The 22,567-nt window shown below is 42.3% G+C and overlaps 1 protein-coding gene across 2 annotated transcripts in view; it reads left to right on the top strand.

Moving 5' to 3' along the window:
• Positions 1-8,907, top strand: part of OGFOD3 (2-oxoglutarate and iron dependent oxygenase domain containing 3) — a 39,408-nt gene extending 30,501 nt beyond the window's left edge. For both annotated transcript variants that reach the window (XM_083725932.1, XM_083725931.1), the window contains exon 9: positions 7,934-8,907. In XM_083725932.1, the coding sequence (XP_083582058.1) occupies positions 7,934-8,070 (137 nt within the window). In that variant the 3' untranslated portion in view covers positions 8,071-8,907. The remainder of the gene's footprint in view (positions 1-7,933) is intronic.
• The last annotated feature ends 13,660 nt before the right edge of the window (positions 8,908-22,567 follow it).

The raw sequence follows: 22,567 nt of genomic DNA, 5'->3' as shown, positions 1-22,567 counted from the left end.
TGCCTCTTTTTCCAAACACCACAGGATTTTCTAAACCTTCTGTGTCTTGCCTGGCCAAGATGTTCCAAGTAGGGCAATGACCTTATGGGCTGCAAATTTGAATCCTTTTTCTTGCAGGTGGTTCTTGCACACCTAGATATGCAGCAAAAGGGCATTCTTGCAAAACCATTACAGATGGCTGTACTCTCAAATTAATTTTCTGCAAGGCATTTCAAGGGAGAGATACCTTAATGTATCGAAGAGCTCAGCCATGCAGACTTAGGTTAACAGCACTGCGGAGGCTGCCCATCGGTGGCAGTAGAATGAGCCTGTAACTAGGATGAGGTTGTTATCTGAAGTGGGGGAAATGAAATGGGAAGGGGAAGCTGCAAGTAAGAAGACAAGGTGGAGGACTCTTAAATTTTTTCCTGCAGCATGGGAGTGAAGAGACTTTGGGTAATTAGTCTGATCTTTTGACACCCTGACCTTTGCTGCATACAACTACTTCTGTCAGTGATTATGGTTCCTATAGAAATGGAAACTTGTTTCTAATTACCGTATTTTTTGCTCTATCTCTATTTTTTGCTCTATAAATTTTTTGCTCTATAATTTTTGCTCTATTTTTCCCTCCTAAAAAGTAAGGGGAAATGTGTGTGCGTCTTATGGAGCGAATGCAGGCTGCGCAGCTATCACAGAAGCCAGAACAGCAAGAGGGATTGCTGCTTTCACTGCGCAGCGATCCCTCTTGTTGTTCTGGCTTCTGAGATTCAGAATATTTTTTTTCTTGTTTCCCTCCTCCAAAAACTAAGTGCGTCTTATGGTCTGGTGCATCTTATAGAGTGAAAAATACGGTAATTGGGTCTTTGGATTCAGAACAGTTTTTTAAACGATGTAAATAGTTCTTTCACTGCTTTTCCATCAGGATAATATGCCAGTGTGGGAGTTGAGTAAAATCACAATGGTGCTTCCCTAACGATCTTCAGGATTTGTTCCGTTTCTTCGGAAGGAATACTAAAATAGGATTACTGAAATGCCAGTTAATCAAAGGAGATTCTTGTGGCAAGGTGGTCTACTGAAATAATGGGCTTTTGCTGCCCAGGAGCAGTTTTGTCAGGTGCAGCCATTTAAACTAGGGCACCAACTGAGAAATTTTCTCCGGTTTGAATTTTAATCCAAGCTGGAGCAGACTTCAGCAGCTTCCAGTGCTCCTTTCAGCTGAGCACTTCTGAACCACTTCTGAGCACTTTCTGGGTCTGAATCCAGCTTCAACATTCTAAAGTTCAGTGACTGTGACCTCTTGTTGTTGTTGGGTTCTCTATAGACAGTTTAAAATTAGTTTAAGAACACAGAAGTAGAGTTTGATTCATTGTCTTATGTGGTGCAATATTTATTGAATTCTTTTTTCAGGAACAGAAAGTACTTATGCAAATATAATTGGATTAATTAAACTCGTCCTGCATAGTACATATTGGATATGTTTCAATACTCTTTCTCCCAGTAGTGTGAATAATAGTTTTGAGTTAGCTTGTGACTTATGAAGAAGTATCTGTAAATACACATGTCTTACATATATTTATCGGCTTTGAATTTCAGGGATATGTACGTATCCATTGTTTACATCTGCTGTATTACTGCTGGTGAAATCAGTAGGCTTCCTTCTGATAGACACCAGTGTTACTTTTGACTGACATGTTTTTGAGAGTGAACTATATACAACTATATTACCTGCTTGTTGTAATAATAGGCTGTATCCAATAAATCCATCCTGTTAGCAGAAGAACTTGCATCTGCGCAATGAGAATTCCTCTCCCTGTGCCTCACCAAACAGTTCTGGGGTTCCCCCAACCATCTAAAGCTGGTGGGTGGGATGCAGGGAGAGATGGGAAAGAAAGGTTTTTTGCACAGATGGAATTCCTTGTGCAGATGGAATTACTTTGGTGGATGACTTTACAAACAAAAAGGCAAAGGATTTCCTTAGTAGATACATTTGAGTGGTTGCAAAATAACTACCATGATATGTATTTGTGGCTTTCAATAAACCAAACCAACCATTGTGGAATGTAGTTCTTGGGAAGTTGGTAATATTTTTTTGAAACCCGCTTGACCCTAATATACAGGGCTTGGAGCTAGGTGCAAATTTGTGAAATTGTGGTTCATTGTCTTGATAATTTTTTCAGTTCAGTTGTGATTGATTCATTAGAAGGTTAAAAACATGTTTTAGCATAATTATAGACAATAAAAGAACCATGCAAATTAAAAACTAATTATTTTTAATAATACAACTGATTTAGTTCTTTTATGGCCATTAGCAGTGTTCATGTGGATGACACATTTCTTAAACTTTTAAGAGATCTCTAATTAAAATACATTGAAATTAGGACAATGTAATAGTTACTTAAAAGCCCAGCTCTAGGAATATTATAAGAGAACCTGGTGGAATGAAGATGTACTTCGCATATTGAATATTCACATATTCCTATTAAAGGAAGCTCTCCTGGTACCCACTTTGTTGTTTTTAATTATTTTAAGTTGCTGTGAGTTAATTAGATACTTATACTATGCTATTTTGCGGTTTGTGTTAATAGGTTTTATAGTATTTGTACTTTTAACTACTTCATAATTGACTGGTGAAGGGCAGGAGTAAGCAAGCACATGCAAAATTTGGGAAGTGATTAATTGAAGAGACTTGGATTAATCAGTGATTTTAGATATCTGGCATCAGCACCAATTCCACTTGCATGTGATGTGGGCAATTAGGAGTATTGCAAAAACCTGGATATTTGTATATTGTAGCAATTGTATACAGAACGGTGTGTATGTTTTTTGTTTGTGAATTGCTTCATAAGCTTTCACTTATCCTTAATTTCTGATACTTTCCTTGGATGTAGGATTTGAACATTTTGTTACAAAGACAGGTGTCTAGTTCAGAATAATACACAATGTATTCTTACTTCACTGTTCTCTCAAGCAATCTGCAGTTGCAACATTTTCTTCTGCAGACGTTTCTGCTGTTATTTTTAAAAAAGTAAGATCTTTGAGTAGTGGTTTGTATTCAAGTTCTCTGGAATACCCTGTGGATTTAAAATTGAAAGAACTGGGGGCTGCGTGTTAACCTGAATGTGATGTTTGGAGTTTGTTAGCTCAAAAGCTTCTGGTGAATACTCCGAAATGGATATACGTGAACTAATATGAACCCTGAATGTGTCTATATTTTGTTACACGCATTTTCCTGTATTCTCTTCCTCGACAGCAAAAATACGCTTTCTAAAATAAAAAGCAGGTACTATTGTGCCAAAGTGCAATGGCCCGGAATTATTTGTAAAGATTTGGCAAGATGGGAAAGAACACAATAATGGCCTCTCTCTCAGAAGGGTGTTTGGAAGGGTTTTGTAGCAGACATTGGACTCAATCTGATTAAGGTAGTTATGCTTTATAGAACTAAAGTTTGTTGCTACTAATTTGACCCATTGATTTCAGTGGGATTTATGTGCAACTAACTTTTGTTAATTACCATGGATAGGCATTAGTGTTGCTTTTTGTCGGTACTTTGGCACCATTGACAGTTAGCCTACAGCTTGTAAACGCAGTCAAGTGAGGAACTCGGAAGCCTTTGTATCAATCTGCTAAAAGCTATTCCGGACTTGTACAATACTTCACACTGGCCTGTTGCTGATACCAATACAAGAAGCACTTTTACCACTTTGAAATTCAGTTTGCCAGAAAGGTAGCTGCATGGTTTACTAACCAGCTGCAGTGCGTAGGAAACTGGTTTTTCCCCCATAACAGTGCCAGCCTTATTGAATCCAGCATCTTTTACAAAACTTTAGTCACTAGAAGGGAGTAGAAGATTACAAACCATACCAGCATGTTTAGAGAAGTCCAATGTGTATTTTACCACAGATACCGTGGCATGCTGTGAAGTGTCTACACACTGTAGTCCTAAACTAGTTTTACAGTCATCCTTCTCAGCAGGGCATTGTAGTTTTGTAAGACGATAGACATTACTTATTATCAGCACTTGATCAAATAAGACATTTCTCATGGTTATGGAGAAGCTATGGCTGTTACAGTGTGTGTGTATGTGCTAAAGTTATCATTATAGTTGAATTAGATGTTGTTATCCTGGGAGGAAGAACTGTGTATAGATCTGACGAAGTGGCCTTCCTCTAGCTGTTCAGTTTCCCTTCTTTAATGCTTGTGGTTTCAAAGCACCAACTGATAATTCTCCTTAGGATGTTTGATAATAAAGCAGCATTTTTGCCTTTCAAGCTCACATCTTAGGAAAGCCACATCTTAGCACTGCTTCATGCAAAATCCATTAAGTTATATTATAGGTAAACTCATAATAATAAACAACAGTATATCTTACCCTTTTCAAGTTTGTAGCTTTGTTGTGCTTTGAAGCAACCACATATTATGATGAATTCTCCAGAGTGATAATGATCTAGTAGCTTTCTTGGTAAATATTTATCAGCCAGAAGTGACAAGAAGACCTTCAGCTTGTTTTGATATTATTTTTTTTAGGACTGCCTGTATAATCCTTCACAGCTACAGGCAAAAATGAAAATGGTGGCTGCAGAATCTAGTTTTGCACTCTGTCATTTCTGTTTGCGACCACCCAATTATGACCAGATGCATTTCATTGCATATTTTATTAAATTTGATTAGCTTTGGAATTTTGGTCTTAAAAAACAAACCTTTGATTGCTTCATTATGGAGGATCTTTTTTTAAGTATGCTGCACAGGCTTGCTATCAAAGTATCTGAAATTCAACTCCATGTATAAGGGAGGCCCTTGGGCCTTTTAATAGGGATGTAGTGGGGGCACTGTTAGTGGGTGTGCTTCCTCCTGCCATTACTGTGGAGTGATAGGAAAGCTTGCTTTTGTAATGAAAAATGGTTAAGGAGAAAGTCTGGGGTAGGGAGCCTTCACCTTCCCTCCCATCAGCTGACTGGGGCTGATGGAAGCTGGAGCCCAAGAACATGGGTTATCTGAATATTGGAATGCACAATTTGATTATCTGCCTCATTAATCAAAGAATAACCAAGGCTTACCAGCTGAAACATCACAATGTCCAAGATTCAAAATAAGCTGCATGCTTAGAGGTGGTGTGTGGGGTGGGGAGCTTACTAATTCCATTTGCGACAACAAATTGCACCCATTTGTGTTGTCCTGGTAATTTCAAAATATCTAGAGAGTATAGATCTGGAGTCCCCAGTGTGCCATCAGATGCCTACCCATAGTGCCCATCAGGGACCCCTGCTTTTCCCAATATTTAAAACACTTAAAAAAAAAATAATGAGGCTTTTATTGGGCTAGAGGCAAGACATTGGGGGGTTCTTTGGAGGTTGCCTGCTTCTTATTTGTTTTGGTGTATGTGCATTCTTACCTGTCCAGAGGCAGGGTGATAGTGGTTCTGAGCATCTCCAGCGTTTTTTGTTTTTTGTTGTTAAAATGGGTTATTTGTGTTGTCTATGGCAGTTCTCCAGATGTGGCCCCGAGGCCCCAAAAAGGTTGGAGACCTCTGCTATAATAAATGGCGTGATAGACAGAAAGGGGATAAGGCACCTCACTGCTAATTGTGTTTGCAATTATGTTTTAAGGAGCTACAGGAGTCCTGTGGAGTTTCTGCATCAGCTACCAAGTTTGAAGCCAAATTGCCTTTTCTTACACATTAGCAACACGCTTTTGTCCTCAAGCAATCATTCAGTTTTTATAGTGATTGTAAATATTCATTTTGGCCTGCTTGAGGTGTTGGGGGATCCTTTCGTTACTGACCCTGCAAAAATGGGATCCGAGCCATATGCTGAAAATCTTCCAAACTTCAATGTATCTTAAAGTATGAATTAGCAGAAAGTAAAGCTGCTTGCTTGTCGCACCTTCCCCAAAGACAAGGAACATTCATAAACCATTTGTGGGTTTATATTCTGATTTTATCATGTGAACCGCCCTGAGACCTCTGGGTAATAATAGTAATAACAACAACAACAACAACAACAACAACAACAACAACAACAACAACAACTCATGTTCCATATAAAAGCTGCTGTTCTTGAATAAACACATTTTTTTAAAATAAATAAATTGAAGTATTGCACTGAAATCTTGTTTAGTATAATATAGGCATTATACTTTGTGCGTTAGTAAGCATTTTATAGTTAGGGAATTGTTATTTTGGAATGTGAATAAGACCTTAAGAGTGTAGTTAATAAAGCCCTGGCATAAACTGTTTTGAAGCAATGAAAGAATAGCTGGACATTTTACAAGTAGCATGGCAGAGAGCACTTCTTAAAACCAGATACTCGTGCTGCAATCATGCAACTTCAGCCATATGTGAGTTCCCCCAGCCCTTTGTTGCCTAGGAAAGAGATTTTCCTTGCTTAAGCAGCTCCAGACATCTGCCCTTGTTCTAAGAGTCAGTAAAGAGCTGGCCACTATTCAGCACAACATTCATTTAGGCAAATGCTTATGCCACTCTTAAGTACCTGGAAAGCCCAATATGCCTTGTGCCACCTACCTCACCCATATAGTTCTCCTTCCCAGTTGGCAATGTTTGTATCCGTTGGTGAAGAAAGTAAACTAACAGATAATTTAGAAACCTGCAATTCTTCTGAAATTACAAATTCTGTCACCGTTCAGGCATTTGTTTCTTGTGGGTTGATTGTCTGAAACCAAAAACGGCAACAACATCCTGAGTTCAAACATGCCAGCTCTTTATTTTTTGTGGTTGCTGGGTTTTTCCAAATAGTAGATGGAACTAAAGTCCTTGAATGTGCATTCAAAAATTCACTGTATTAGCAACAACATGTTGTACAGAAAGATTTGGCCCTAATGACTCTGAACAGTTAACTTTGCTTAAAGAGCCAGGTGTGAAATCCACTTTCAGATGTTGGCTGTGCACTTCCGCAATTTTCAAAAGAAACTCAAACACTGTGCATTTTAATTGGCAAAATTGGGCACCTGAGAAGGTTCTGCTATGAAAGTGCATGTGCTCTGTGCTCGCTTGCCTACGTGCAGAAATGTTTTCAGCTCAGGGGGAATTTGGTGTATAAACCTAATTATGGCCTCAGCACTCACGACAGCTTTCCTGTTTATTTATATTTCAGTCTTTAAAAGTGCTGGTGTACTCAGCGGAGGAGCTAATGGGGGAACTCGTGCAGAGCAAGCTCCTCTGGGTTTTCTCACAATGTGTCGTCAGTTCAGTAGCTGGCTTGAGTTGTGGCTGGTGCACCAGTGCTGGCAGCAGCCTTTATCTTTCTGTGCTTCCCTTTTAGGATGATGTTCGTGCTCTCATGAGATGACATACGAGAGGGGTGGGGTGCATCCCATAGCAATGGGGCCTTTTGTCTGCCTCGCCATGACTGTGAGCTATGCAGTAGGCTAGGGCAGATTCTTTATTTTACTGGGCCCTTCGATCAAATAAACAAGCTCTTTAGACATACCGTATAGTGCACACTTCTGGGTTTTCATACTGCAAGCTTGGTCACTTATTTGGTAGAGAGGGGTGGTATTCCTTACCGAAACGGCTGTCAAACAGCTTTGGTCTGTAGAACTCAAGAATGGTAGAAAATAGCCAAGCCAAAAATCTCATTTTCTGACAGCCGGGGTTTGAATGTTACTAGTAATCTGCATAGCAGCAGCATTCACTAGACCTTGTGCTCCATGGCAGCTGTGTTACTGCATGTCTCTGACCTCCAGAACAAAGTATGGTTACATGGAAATAAATAAATCCATTAAATAAAGCAGTCTTTCATATTGCAGTCTGTCTATGTGCATCTTAAGTAGCATGATCTTGTTCTTTGGGGACCAGGTACCATGCTTTCGGATAGCATTCAAATCTTGAATCTGTAGATGTCCCAGGGTAGGCATGGGATAGCAGTATCCTAAGTACTGGCCACTGGGCAAACAGCATGCATCCTTTCACTCTCCTGACTGTATGTTCTTCTCTTTGCAGGCCGGGTTTCCTTCTTCACTTCTGGCTCCGAGAACCTCCATCATGTGGAAAAGGTCCACTGGGGCACCCGTTACGCCATCACCATTTCCTTCACCTGCAATCCGGACCACGGTATCGGGGATCCTGTTTTAACATAATGGGACAGGTGGCTAGATGGATTGACAACAAAAGCCCTGTGCAGAAGGGTGGGTGGGGGAGTTTTAACTTCACATCTAAATTCCCCTCCACAGATCCTTCTAAACTTTATTTAATGTGAGCCGTTTTCTCACCCTCATCTCCCTCTTAAGTGTTGCAAACAGTGCCTTAGGGATCACCTTTCTAAGTCTCCTGTAACCATTTTGCTTTTTGCAAGGTAATAGTCATAAACTGCCCCCCCTCACCCCACACATTTAAGGGCACGTCAGAATTCAGAGACTGCAGAACATGCCACATGCACTGCCATTCCTCTAACACCGAAGATCAAAGTGTAGTCACTTCAAATATTCCCTTCAGTTGTTGCTCTCAAAAGCACTATTTGGGGAGCCCCATGGAATAGTTTGTGGGAAGATAAACACTCAGGAACATGTTGTGAAGGAAGACTTTTCTAATAAACCTGTTGCGCTTTGTTGCCCTTCCCACCCATCCCCCACTCCTCCTTTCTTCTGTTATATGTAAATTCTGGAAAATAAGTGGGGCATTCAATTTACAGTCTTGAGCATTCACACATTTATACACACTAGAGTACCATGCTTCAAATTCTATGTACATATAACCCAGAACTACAGAATTTTATGGACATTATCCATGTGTCAAGTGTTGTTTTTCTTTAATGTTACTGCAATGTTTCTCCTTGGAAACAAAACATGTGCTTTGACTACTGGAATGGACTGTTCTGTGCAAAACTGTATGTGAACTGAGAGATGGCTTCAAATGGTCAGATAGAAGGAGAATTCTCAAGTGATCTCAGGATCCATTAAATTTTGCTATGTTATGAACTCTTTGCCTTTGTTGTACTAGTTATTCACCTACCAAAGTGAGTCCGAAATCATTTCATAGCTACTCTAGGGCTGTCATCCCTAGCTAGCAGGACCCATGGTCAGGGATGATAGGAGTTGTGTGTCTAATAACAGCTGGAGATCCAAGTTTAAGAAATTCTGCAGTGCTTCAAGAATAATGAGCCAAGTTTTCTTTAGGCAAAAGTGAAATTGGCTGAAATTAAGGAAAACATAAAAGCTATCTAGGATAGGCAAAAAAAATTGATTCAAGAATTTTGTACAATTGTGAAAATGTACTTTAATCAAATTGTGTAAGAAAATGTTAAGTTGGAAACATCACTGGGTAACCTGTCACTTTGCATGCCATTTTAGCACAGAGGACACAAACTTCTTACATCACACAGATTTCCAAGTAATGAAGTAGGAAGTCCTAGTAGGCTACATTCCATTCATCTTCTACAAGATGGATAAAAAAGGGAGCAGTATAAACTAGCTTTGTGCCCAGCCAGAAATAACAGCACCTAAAGCACCTGTCCTAAGTGTTGAAGAGTAGATGTTCTAACAGACCTGAAATCATAACCGCCTCCTTGGATAAGCACAAGGCTTTCATCTAAAAGAACAACTACTGGGGTAAATAAAAGAGATGGGGAAGCGGTTTTTAGGCTTGGAGTGACCCATCTCCTGTCAAGCCTGGGGGAGGGCATAGAATGATGACAGATAGGCTTCCTCCTGTTGCTGAACCCTCCTTTGACCAGCAAACTATGGTGATCTTACAATGATACACAATATTTTCCACCAGCACTCTCCCACCCAGAATCTCCTTGAACTCCAAGCTCAAGATAGGCATTAATAAAGGGAGTGCTATTGCCAGAAAGGCCTAGAATGTGGGGTATGTTTTGCCAGGCATTTCACATAAAATAATCCACAGTACAACCCATGTGGTAGTCCTTGTCATGGTTCTGTGTAAAACTGCATTTTAAGTATTCACAGAGGTACAGTGTACACCAAGATTTGTTATTTGTCATCTGAATAACTTGCTTTTGGAAAACGAAAACGAGATTCACCAGTACACAGGGTGTGGAAGTAGGAAAACCTCTCAATGTGCTTGTAGGAGACTTGTAGCAAGTTACTCAGTGTGTTCTGTTTGCAGCAGAAAAGAAAAAGAGGAGGAGAACCTCTTTTCAGTGAAAAGCATCAGAAAAGAAACTTAACTGGGGAAGAAGGGGAGAAGAGTGTAATAATCCTGAAACATGTTGGATAGACTTCTAAATTTAAAATCAAGTCTTCGTTGGCACTTTTTGGGTATTTTCCTCCTGCTCTAAGTTGCTTTCAGTAAGACACCCAAGTACCAGGGAAATATTTACTATTTTGCTTCTCATTTTCTACTTGGTTCAGGACTTAGCTTTTCACATACCCACGTGCCCTATATTATAAAATTGTTTTCTAAATACATTTTAATTTGCTTCGGCAACAACAGCAAATACTGGTGTCGTGTCATTACCATTATCTATTCCAGATGGTACAAATTCCATGGGCACGCATAAAAATCATAATCAACTTGCTCAAAATTTGTGTGCCGTTTAGATGTTCCTCTTAACACTTAACTGATGCTTCACAGCACACAGACCCAGTGGAGGAAACAAAACGTGTTTCTTCCTCACCAACCAATTTGTTCCTTGAAATTAAGTGGAGGGTTCTTTTTAGCATTAGAGAGGTTCTGTTTTAATGTAGATTAAAAATGGCTTAACTTGAGTGGGTCACAAAAAACAACAACAGTGAAATGAAACACTGATGATTAGAACTGCTTTTAATAGCATGATCTAACTAATGCTTTGTAACCCTTAAGACTGATATTGAAGTTAGTGGGGAGGACCCAAGCCTGCTGCTGGGCCATTTATGATGGCATGTTAACATATACAGAGTGCAACAGTAAGAGGATAACTTAATTTATGCCAGAACCCCTGCAGGCTAGTGGTGGCTGGATCGCAGCGGAACGTAAGTTCAGCTTTGGAATGAAAGTGCAAGAAATGCTGATGTCTCAAGCTATTTATTTTAAGAACTGGCTAAACATGGCAGCTAGCTGGCAGTAATGATTTCGTGGGTGACACTTGAACTCACTCTAATTCTGCTTGTGAAAGCAGCCACCTTGATTGCTTATTTTGGTTGAAGGAAGCTGAAATCCATTTTTTATTGATGTTGCTATGCCAGGCCAGCATCTTCAGCTGTAGCCCAAGAGGCTTTTCTTGCTGCAAGCAGCCAAACCTCCCAGCTACAAAACTGCAGCAAGTTAGCAAAGCCAAACTTTTCATGCCAAGCTAATTCATTACAGGAAACCCATTGAAGGAAATACCCACCCACCAGGGAAGCCCAGCTATGGAAGCTTAACATGTCCAAACTGAGCATTTTCCCCACTTTACCTCCAAGTACAATAGGGAATAGGGACGCGGGTAGCGCTGTGGGTTAAACCACAGAGCCTAGGACTTGCTGATCAGAAGGTCAGTGGTTCGAATCCCCGCGACAGGGTGAGCTCCCGTTGCTCGATCCCTGCTCCTGCCAACCTAGCAGTTCGAAAGCACATCAAAGTGCAAGTAGATAAATAGGTACCGCTCCGGCGGGAAGGTAAACGGCGTTTCTGCTTAGTCATGCTGGCCACATGACCCAGAAGCTGTACACCGGCTCCCTTGGCCAATAAAGTGAGATGAGCGCCGTAACCCCAGAGTCGGTCACGACTGGACCTAATGGTCAGGGGTCCCTTTACCTTTACATTACAATAGGGAATACCTGAGGGCCAAAAGCAGCAGGGAAGTTGAGGACAACCTTGAACTGAGAGGCATTTTTAAAAGCATTTTGTAAGCCACCCTAGGAACCTATTGCAGGGCGGAAGTGTAAATAAAACATTGCACGTTCATGTGTCTGTTCTGTTCATATACAAATGTGAGGAGGGTGGGTTGCCTAATTTTTGTAACAGAAGGTATGCATGGGTGAGAGAAGCTTCACTTTCTCTCTCTCTTTCTCCTGGTACAGAACAGCAGTGAGCCAGGCTTGGAAGAAAAGTCTGAAGCAATGGGAGACATCTTTCACTCTGGCATACCTTTTAGTGCAAAAATTACACATGAATATACCAAGGTAGTTGCCCCATTCACATACCCATTTGGCTCTGAGTTGGTAATAAGTCTGATCAATCATTTGGTAAATATACAACTGTTTTCTCCTGTTGATTCTGGAATGGAAGCAATGCCAGTTTAAGCCTTTTGAAGTCCTTGCCATCATTCCCTTTCTCACTGTCATAACCACTACTGAAATCATTGCCATTTTAGGCTGCAATTCTAACCAAACTTCCAGGCAAACCCCACTGAATCCAGGAGAACCCTTTGTGTTGTCTCTGGGTAAAGCAGGGCAGTCAAGTAAACTACCTCCTTTATGCAGGCAGAGGAGAAGCTCCCGTTCCTCCAAATTTAACATAGCTGAGTTGGTTTCAGCAAATGTACTGCAGCAAAATATGGAAGAGAAACTTCTGCTGAGTGGAACAAAAGTGAAGCTTTTGGCTTGTAGTTCTCAAGAGGTCTACATTCTATTCCATTAATTCATTTGGTAGCCTCTGGTAATTTGCTATGTACATGTCTGAAGGAGATTGGCATCAGCAAGGGAGTGTTGTTAAAAACAGCAAAGTGTCAGCATCCAGCCATTCCACCCTCTTACCTTTCTCCACAGCTGGAGAGCATACCTTGGGTTTCCAGACTTCTGAAACTCTTCAGAAGAGAAAAGGAAAAAGGTCCTGCTACTGCCTGATAATTCTGGAGATAGGGGAGTGATCAGTTTTGGAGATGGGTGGTGTTTTTCAAGATAGATAGATAGATAGATAGATAGATAGATAGATAGATAGATGAAGAAGAGTTTGGATTTGATATCCCGCTTTATCACTACCCGAAAGAGTCTCAAAGCGGCTAACATTCTCCTTTCCCTTCATTCCCCACAACACACACTCTGTGAGGTGAGTGGGGCTGAGAGACTTCAAAGAAGTGTGACTGGCCCAAGGTCACCCAGCAGCTGCATGTGGAGGAGCGGAGACGCGAACCCGGTTCCCCAGATTACGAGACTACTGCTCTTAACCACTACACCACACTGGCTCCCAGATAGATAGTTTTTTTGGGGGTGTTTGTCTTATCTGCATTTTTTAGGTTTATTGGCATGGGGGTGGATTTGCCTGCTTTTTTGTTGAGTTGTGCTGGGGGGGGGTCACCTACTTTTTTTGTTTGGGGTGTTTTGTCTTTTCTCTTTGCTAGTGTTGCCTAAGGGATTTTTTGTTGCTGTCTGGCTGGGGTGGTGCTTTGCCTATTTTTTGGGGGGGGGGGCTAGTCATGTGTTTGGGCTGGGGTTGTTGTGGTTCAGAGTATTAGCAGTTTTCTTCTGTGAAATAACTGGATTTTTGTGCCCATGAAAGTTTCTCACATTTCCGAATGTGCCCCAAAGCCAAATAGATTGGGGACTCCACCCTTGATTTCTAATGGGCCATCAAAATAAAACAGGCACTTACGTGAAGTAGTTCATGACACTATGCATGTTTGGTTTGTCCATTCCCTTACACCCATGATGTAGCAAAAATTAGACTTCAAATCCTATTCTGCATACTACCCACACTCCTATGCGCCTTCACTTATAAGATAAAAATCCCATGGTTTCACTAACAGAACATTCCAGCATGAAGAAAATATATCTAATCCCCCGCTTCCTTGTACATGTCCTGACAGGAGTAATGAAGTGCTTTTAAGATGCTCCCCCCCTTAAAAGCATCCTGCCTCATTTACTAATGGATGAACTCCCTCCCCAGGAGACAATCTTCGCTTTACAAACTTCATTACTCAGGCCTGTAGCTCTGAAAGCAAGGCGCTTCCCGCAGCGTTCCCTGCGGACCTGAAGAGGATGTGAAGATAACAACTGCTGTGTGCTAAGGAACTTAAGGCTGCTATGTATATACACTGGTGGCTGCAAACATGATGCCCACTCAGAAGCCTTTGCTGGTGCCCACAGGGTACCCTCTCCCCACTGAAATCAGCCTCGAAATAAGCATTATATTGTGGCCAGTAGGTTACAATGTGAGCGTGGTTGCGGTGTGCTGCCCACAAGTTTCTCCACTTTCTAAATATGCACACACACTAGTCTGAGAGCACAGTTCAGCTTGCTTCTCCCCAGATGCACAGGATTGCAGTGTATGGCATTCTCTTCCTCCCTTCATAAAACTGCATGGACACAAACACTTGCAGATCATGACAAAGTTTGAAGGCCCTGGACCCTTTCTTAAGGGAAATCCCAACTGATAAAGCTCAATGTGGTCATGTTAGCAAGAACTTTCCATGGAATGTAGCTTGTCATACAAGCAAAACCTGCTGGAATTTCCTCTTCTACACAACTATTCAAGGGTGCAGAAGCCCTCTACCATTTCTGCATCTGGCCACCCAAATGGAAGATGATTCTTTCTCAGTTCTAACACTGTGAGCCAAGGAAATGGACCTACACAGCTTAGTGCTGTCGTGTTGTTAGAAGATCTGCTACATTCTTATGCTTGTATGAGAAGAAATTTCCCAACTGTTTCTGTTAAAAGTTGGCACTTCTCCCTTGTACTGTATTTGTAAAACTAGTTTTGCTTCCACCACCATTTCGTCTCGCAGCCAAAAAGGAAACTGTTTCCAGTCTGCAACACAAAATGCTTGAAAATGTTCATTGGGGACTATCATTAAGGTTGCCAACCTATCAGAACAAAACTGGCATAGCCTATTCTTGTCCTCTTGCTGTTTAGAAGTTAGCAGACGAAGCTTTTTCACACCTCAGCAGTAATCATGGTCATGTACAGCTACAGTGGCCACTGAAAAAGTTGGCAAACCTGGTAGGCATCTTTTCTAGTTACAAAATTCAACAATTGGGAATTGACAGAGTTGTAGGATCCTTCTCAAAGATTTGCCTCTGGTTAATTTGCACTAATAGCCAGCCTGATTCTGATGTATGATCCCCATAAGTGCCAATGCTATAATGAAATAAACTATGTATACCAGCTGTGCTTTCCAAGTAAAGTAAAGGTAAAGGGACCCCTGACCATTAGGTCCAGTCGTGGCCGACTTGGGTTGTGGTGCTCATCTCGCTTTATTGGCTGAGGGAGCCGGCATACAGCTTCCGGGTCATGTGGCCAGCATGACTAAGCCACTTCTGGCGAACCAGAGCAGCACATGGGAACGCCATTTACCTTCCCGCCGGAGTGGTACCTATTTATCCACTTGCACTTTGACGTGCTTTCGAACTACTAGGTTGGCAGGAGCAGGGACCGAGCAATGGGAACTGACCCCGTCGCAGGGATTTGATCCATAGACCTTCTGATCAGCAAGTCCTAGTCTCTGGTTTAACCCACAGCACCACCCGCGTCCCACTAGGCAATGCATTTATTCCCAAGCCTGAAAAGCAACACTCTGTAGCATACTTTCTTGGGAAACTGCACAGCTGCAGTCTTGATGTACTTTAATTATGAAATTAACACCTTGTAATTACAGAAGAATCAAAGCGAGAGAGAATGAATTCCAATCATCACACAGCAAAACAAGGCTTCCTGGAAACACAGGAATTCTCTCCACTGTCTCTAGCACAGCAGGCTCAAAAGCAGTCACCTGAAATTCAGTTCAGTATCTCCTTTGCAGTCCATTGCCTTAGTGTGGTTTCTCTACCAAGCCATACATGGAGAAAATGCATTCTGCCATTGTGCCTTTGTTGCTGAAAAGTGTTCAACTGCATTAACACAGATTTGTAGATATCCCTTCAATTTGTCGCCTGAAATAGGAGTGTGTGAGGCTTCCATTGGTGCACTTATGAAGCCCTGACCTTGCCGCTGCCACCTGACCCCATCTAGAAAAGTAGCAGCAAGACTGGTGTTGGGAGGGTGGTTCCACCCTACACCCTGCTACTGGTCACCTGAAACAAGTTAGAATTGTCCTCTACTCTATTTGGGCTCCCAGGACTCTCCCTAGGACAGGCTTCCTCAACCTCAGCCCTCCAGATGTTTCGAGACTACAATTCCCATCATCTCTGACCACTGGTCCTGCTAGCTAGGGATCATGGGAGTTGTAGGCCAAAAACATCTGGAGGGCTGAGGTTGAGGAAGCCTGCCCTAGGACAACTGCCTCTCTGCTTCTGATCTGCAGCCTCCTCACTTGCTTTTGCATAGCGGCAATGTGTCCTTGAGCCAAGTCACTCTGCTTGCTTGGATGCATAAAGGTTGGAGAGGTGTGTATGCAGAAGCCTCTGGTTTTATGTTGCTGGAATGTGTTCTACCACCCAGCAGTAAGAATCACACCCACTGCTTCGCACACTCTTGTCTCTGGCCTGCCCACCTCTGGAATGCGGCCTCCAGAAGGTTGCTCGTGACAGCATGTGGCCCTCGATCCTATAAAGGCTTCCCAGCCTTGCTCTATTGCAGGATTTCCAAAACTTGGGTCTCTAGCTGTTTTTGGACTACAATTCCCATCATCCCTGACCACTGGTCCTGCTAGCTAGGAATGTAGTCCAAAAGCAGCCGGAGGCCCAAGTTTGGGAAATCCTGCTCTAGGGCAACCAGGCTGAAAAGTTTTGGTAAATGGGAAAAGAGGAGTTTTTGTTTCCCAGAGGATCTATGTAACATAAAATCATCAACAATGGTATACGTTTTCTCAGGAGTCGGCCAGTTGAAAACAAACAAGCAAAAACAACAAGGCAGCGCTCTGGTGCATTTAACAGTTCTGCGAAAGAGGGAATTTGGACAGCCACTGCTTATTATGAAGGGCTGAAGATAAACAACATCCATTGAAATTCCCTCTTCTGAAGAATCATTGTGCAGGAAGAGCTCTGTCTTCATTTCAACTGGTTACCGTCGAGAATCATAAAGGGAGTTCTCAAAGGGTTCCTTCCTCCTGCTGCTATCTCATATTTGGTTTGGATGATTTGCCTCTTTTCTGCCCTGATTAACTCAACAGGTCTAATCCACCCCTCATCCTAATTCCAGTGTTAGTATCAGCCTGTTCAATAGACCAGCTAAATAGACTGAAGTTATAAGAAATGGCGTGCAACACAATTTTATGCTTGTTTACGCGCAAGTGAGTCCCACTGAGCTCAGTGGGGACTACTGCCAAGGAAGTGTGCACAGAACCTTGTCTTGAGAAGTCTCTGAGCAATTTGATTCAGCAAGTATTCAGTACACCCAAGAACCCGCCAATCCCCACATGTCGTGTGCTACTAGCTTTGAAGCATCATGCGAGTCATTAAAAATGTACAGTTTTAATGTTCAATTATGTATAGGAACATTTATTTTAAAACACTGGGGGGGGGGCGGAATGAACAAAAAAAAAGTGTGCTTTCCTTTCCTTTAAAAAGCAAAGCATCAGCAGAAACCCATCAGATTCAAAGGTGTTCCTCTTTGCATGTAAGGATAAAAACTCTCTAAATATGCTTGAAGGGGCCAGATCTATTTTTTAAGAGAGGGAGGGCTAAAAATCCAGACCCCCCCAAAAAAACGGTATTTTGAAAGATGGTATAGATGTCAGGCACCAAATTGGCGTCTGGCCATCTTCACTTGGTCGCAAGTGGCCAATAGCCAAGTGCAAAAGGCGCCTAGCACCTGGCGAATTTTGAACGCTGACCCAAAGGCTGATTCACGTATCATGCCAGCCACATCAAGGACACCATACAATGGCGGCTTTGTACCATGGCTATAACCTCTGTAATCAGAAAACCATCTGCACCTGTCCTTTCATAAAGGGGTGACAGCATTCCACCGCTGCTCAGTCTTATTGGTGGTGAGCCACTTTGAAAGTTGTTTCTTTTATTGAGTAAATAGGCCAGCGTGCAGAAGGGTTTCTTTGCCATCTCATAGGGTGCCATCATGTATGCAGAAGTCCTAAATGGCTTAAGATGAAAAAGACCACAACTAGCTTTGACACTTTACTAACTCCAATGCTGTGCCTTTCAGTATAGGAAGGTCAGCAGACATTTGACTGCTGTAGTCTTCCTTCTGGGAAGGAAAACTCTTAATCACTTAGCCCTAGTTCCCTATAAGAGAAAGAGAAAGCAGAATGGGTCCATTTGTGCATGGAAATATTCCCTTGATCTTTACAGCAACAGTCAGCAGCAGAATCTCAATGAATTAGGTTGGGGGTAAAGGATGGAATGCAATCCACCGCCCTCTCCAAATTAAGCCACGCAGTGGTACGTATAAATGCAGTAATACATACCAAATGGAATATGGATGTTTTTGAAATGCCAGGGCACTGCTATTTAGAACACTTACTACCCTCACAAGAACAAGCCATAAATGTGCCTGCCCCTTTCATTTTATTATTACAAACGTAATTCTCCAGAACATATTTATGAAGTATCTGTAATGGAAATTTGCCATTATCTAGGCTGTGCAGGGAAATGGGATCATTATGACTTCAGGAGCGCTACACCAAGAACAAATTTGCCTCATTAAATCTAATTCAGATGCCCCAGACCATTAAGCAGTATCAACCAAAGCATTGGCGTTTCTTGTTAAGGGACAGTAAGAGCTGTTCGACAGTAGAATTTGCTGCCAAGGAGTGTGGTGGAGTCTCCTTCTTTGGAGGTCTTTAAGCAGAGGCTTGACAACCATATGTCAGGAGTGCTCTGGTGGTGTTTCCTGCTTGGCAGGGGGTTGGACTCGATGGCCCTTGTGGTCTCTTCCAACTCTATGATTCTATGATTTTTTAGTGCTGGAGAAAACTCCCAAGAGTGACAAGGTGAGCTGTTCTGATGTCACAGGATGCTCACAGAGAAGCAGAGGTTCACATGGGTCACATGACCCATAATAGCGCTTGCTCTCACAGCTGGGAAGCCTACTTGCACATACTGCTGTGCGCTTACTGGATCCGTTCTCACAATCCACCCAACAGAGAGATCGGGCGTTGGGCCACCAGCTGAGTGGGACCAGTGGCCACAAACTATCCTGCCACTCGTACAGTGAAGGTGTAGACCAGAAGCCTAAGAACAGGCCTTCTGTGCTAAGCTAAAGAAGCTCTGGACAACAGAAAGGTGATAAACAGGTCAGTTTTTATAGGGAAGTAGAAATCCATCTGACCACCACCAATGAAAAAGCTGAGTGGGAAGAGATCCCAGGCAATAGGGAAATGAAGGAACAGGCAGCCCAGAGACATGGGTCACTGAGTGAAAGGTGCAAAGAGACAGAAGCCTGAGGATAAAGCAGGTGAAGGAGAAAGAGGCCTAGGAAGAAGTCAAGCACCAATAAGAAAGGAGGCTGAGGAGTGGGGACTCAGCATTACTCAGAGCACAAAGGCAGAAATGGCTGTTGACTGAAAGGGAAAACAGGAGCATTCTCCCTTTATCTCACAAAGCGGCTTTCTGATAGTGCATGTGGACAGTGTTAGAAACTCAGATATATAAGCTAGGTGCCAAATCAAGGTTATATTTAGCTAGGTGCTAAATCAAGGTTGCAGTCGCCAAAATGGAATGTCTAGTTGCCATTTTGGGGCAAGCCGGCTCTAATGCCTTATTTTTCAAATGATGGACTGACTGTGATTGATTCTCAGTTAAACATCTGGCTAGTTCAGATGACAACCTTGATCTAGGTTAAGAGCTTAACTTAAAGAAGAAAAGTCACTTGATCCTGGGACAGTCCACATATATACTGGCCTATTCCAACCTCTTTTTCTTAACAGTGACTGCTCCTGCTCAGGTTGCACAGAAAAAGCATTTTGGTTCCCGAAATTCATTCTGATTGCACAGATAAAATATAACTGATGGAATTCTACAAGATGGGGTATTAGTGTGTGAAAATGGTCAAGATCCAATGATCCCCAGATGGTGAAGAAGTCAATCGCCATCCTAGTGACCGGGCATCTTCACTTGGTCACAAATGGTTGAAAGCCTGGTGCCAGTGGCGTAGCGTGGGTTGTCAGCACCCGGGGCAAGGTAAGTAATTTGTGTCCCCTAACCCGTGGATTTGCGCCCCCTAACCCTAACCCCCAGATGTTGCGCCCGGTGCGGCCGGGCCCCCCTGCACCCCCCACGCTACGCCACTGCCTGGTGCAAAATGCCTGGCTAATTTTGAACACTCTGTGGCACAAGGAATTGGCCAGCGTAAGGAGGAAAAGCCTGTTGGAAGGTGTAGGCTTAAGATCAGGGGCCTAAGGAAATGGGTGGTGGAAAAAAGGTGGGACCAAAGAGAAGAGTGTGCAGGGGAAATTCTCCTAGCCTAGGTGTGGGGAATTGCATACAATCATCAGGAAAGGAGCAAGAATGCTGTGGATGAGGCTTGGGCACCTTGGGATACAATACCAAGAGGCCACAGGGTTGCCAGACTCCTGTATCATTAAAAGTTAGAGTGGATAATTTTTCCACATGGCTTCTCTCATCACAGCTCAGCCATAAGGAGGCAGGGAGAGCCAAGGGACAGGAGAAGAAGGCTCATGGTGCTGAAATGAATTTCACATAATGATTCGACAAACCAATTCTTTTATCGACAGCCTTTTAAAATGTGGGTAAGCAGGTGTTTAAGTGTCTGTGGAAAGTAATTGTCTGGATACTTACAAAGGATGGTATTCAACTAAATAACCGAGTGAGTGCAAGGATTACTGCTATCACAAAATGACTTATTCTACCCCCAAATACGCTCCAGAGGGGCGGAGGGGAGGAACTCCCAGAACAGATTTAGGGGTGTGTGGTAGGAGAGGATTTCTCATTCTGTGGCACAATGAGAAATCCTGGTGCTGGTAGAACATTAGCCTGAGGGTTGTGTTGCATACAAACCACAGAATTTATTTCTGTGGGACAGCTGTGGATCAAAGAGTTTGAGATTTCTCAGCTCCTGGATATCATTTATAGTGGGAGCAGTTTCACTTCTTGCCAGCATTCATTCCAGGCTAACAGTTATTTAAAATGTAGCTTTCACATACTCTGGACTACTCTGAGTTTTCCTTACCATCCCTTATTGTTCCTCCAAGGTGTATTATGTTGAGAGGGACGGACGGACAAAAACACACTTTATTCCCAGGAAAAGTACATATATATTTAAAACTTCTATCCTATTGCTTGGGTTATGTAGCAACACCCCCTCCCACACTGGACTTTTCTACATAGATGAATGTAAAAACAAGTATTAATAAACGGTCCTGACTTGCAGAAGCAGCAATTTTTTCAAACTATTCCAGCATTAGCTTCCAAACAAAGATAAAGACTTTCCACTTATCATTTAGTATTCAAAAGGCAGATTTTGGGCATATAGGCTATTTTTGGAGGGGCATTGGCCATTTAGAAAGACTACAGAGACTGCATGTTTTTCAGGGACTATCAGCCTCAAAATCAAAACTAGTGTAAGGTGTTCTGGAGCTTCAGGCATACCAGTAAAAACAACCTGTGATTGCACATTGTTTGTCCAACCCTAATTAAAGAAATCACTGTCTGAATGGACTTTTATTCTGGTTATATTAATAGTAGAAATTAATTAAGAGGGGTGTATATTCTGTATGGATACAAAAATTAAATTCTAAGCCAGCAGGTTTCAACCTGTTCAGGTATATCTTCATCTTCATCTCCCTTCTCAATATTCTCCTCCTCTCAAATTTCTGCTTTCACCACATTCACTAAAAACAAAATGGTAGTGGTGGCCTAGTTCGGTTGCATTTTTATTTGGGTCCAGACTCCATATCCACTAGCAAAACTCATATTCAGCCCAATTCTAACCCTATCCAGAAACAAAAGTCTTTCATAATGACACTCTTTTAAAAGATTACCTTAGTCTAAAGAAAGATTATTTATGAAGGCCATTGACACTGTATAACTAAAGCTGTCACAGCCAGTGGCTTCAACAATGAGCTAATGCATATTGTTTGCAAAGCAGAATGGTGCAGTGTTCTCGGACAGGTGTAAGTATTGCAAGTCAAATCTAACAATCAAGTGGAAAATGAAGATTTGTGTAGTGCAATACTAAACATGCCTGCTCAGAAGTCCCACAGAGTTCAATGAGACTTGCTTTCAAAGTAAGCAAAGATAGGACTGCAGCCTGAATCATGGTTCCTTAGGTCTGAAATAAGCTTAAGAATGATCTAGTGAAGGCACAAAAGCATTCCTCACTGATCAGTCTATGTAAGAAAACAATGAACCTGACAAACATTCAGAAAAGAAGTATGCAATAAACTTCCAAGGATACAGGACTGAGTGTGTGACATGTATTTCAATGGTTTCCCCACCTAAAAAATCCCTGCCCATAGAAAGCCAGCTAAATCCTCTTCCCAAATGTGCTAGCTTTTCTCAAGCATAAAACTTTTGATCAGTGGCGTAGCGTGGGGGGTGCAGGGGGGCCAGCCGCACCGGGCGCAGCATCTGGGGGGACGCGTGCTTGCACTCGCAGCTCTCTGCCCCTACCTAAAATCCACGGGTTAGGGGGTGCCTTGCCCTGGGTGCTGACAACCCACGCTACGCCACTGCTTTTGATATAGGATTAAATCGTGTAACTCCTCCCCCCCCACACACCTGAATTCTGAAATTCTGTAGTTCTGTGAGAACTGTACCAAGTGCTCTGTTTCATTCTGAATGTTTGAAGGGACTCCAGTGTCATTCCAGGCCTTTTTATATTTTTTGTTAAGAGGTGGGGGAGAGAATTTGATCAGAAGTTGGG

The sequence above is a fragment of the Podarcis gaigeae genome (assembly GCF_964106915.1).
Source record: "Podarcis gaigeae genome assembly, chromosome: 2".
Classification (NCBI taxonomy): Eukaryota; Metazoa; Chordata; class Lepidosauria; order Squamata; family Lacertidae; genus Podarcis; species Podarcis gaigeae.
This window is presented reverse-complemented; position numbering and strand designations above follow the sequence as displayed.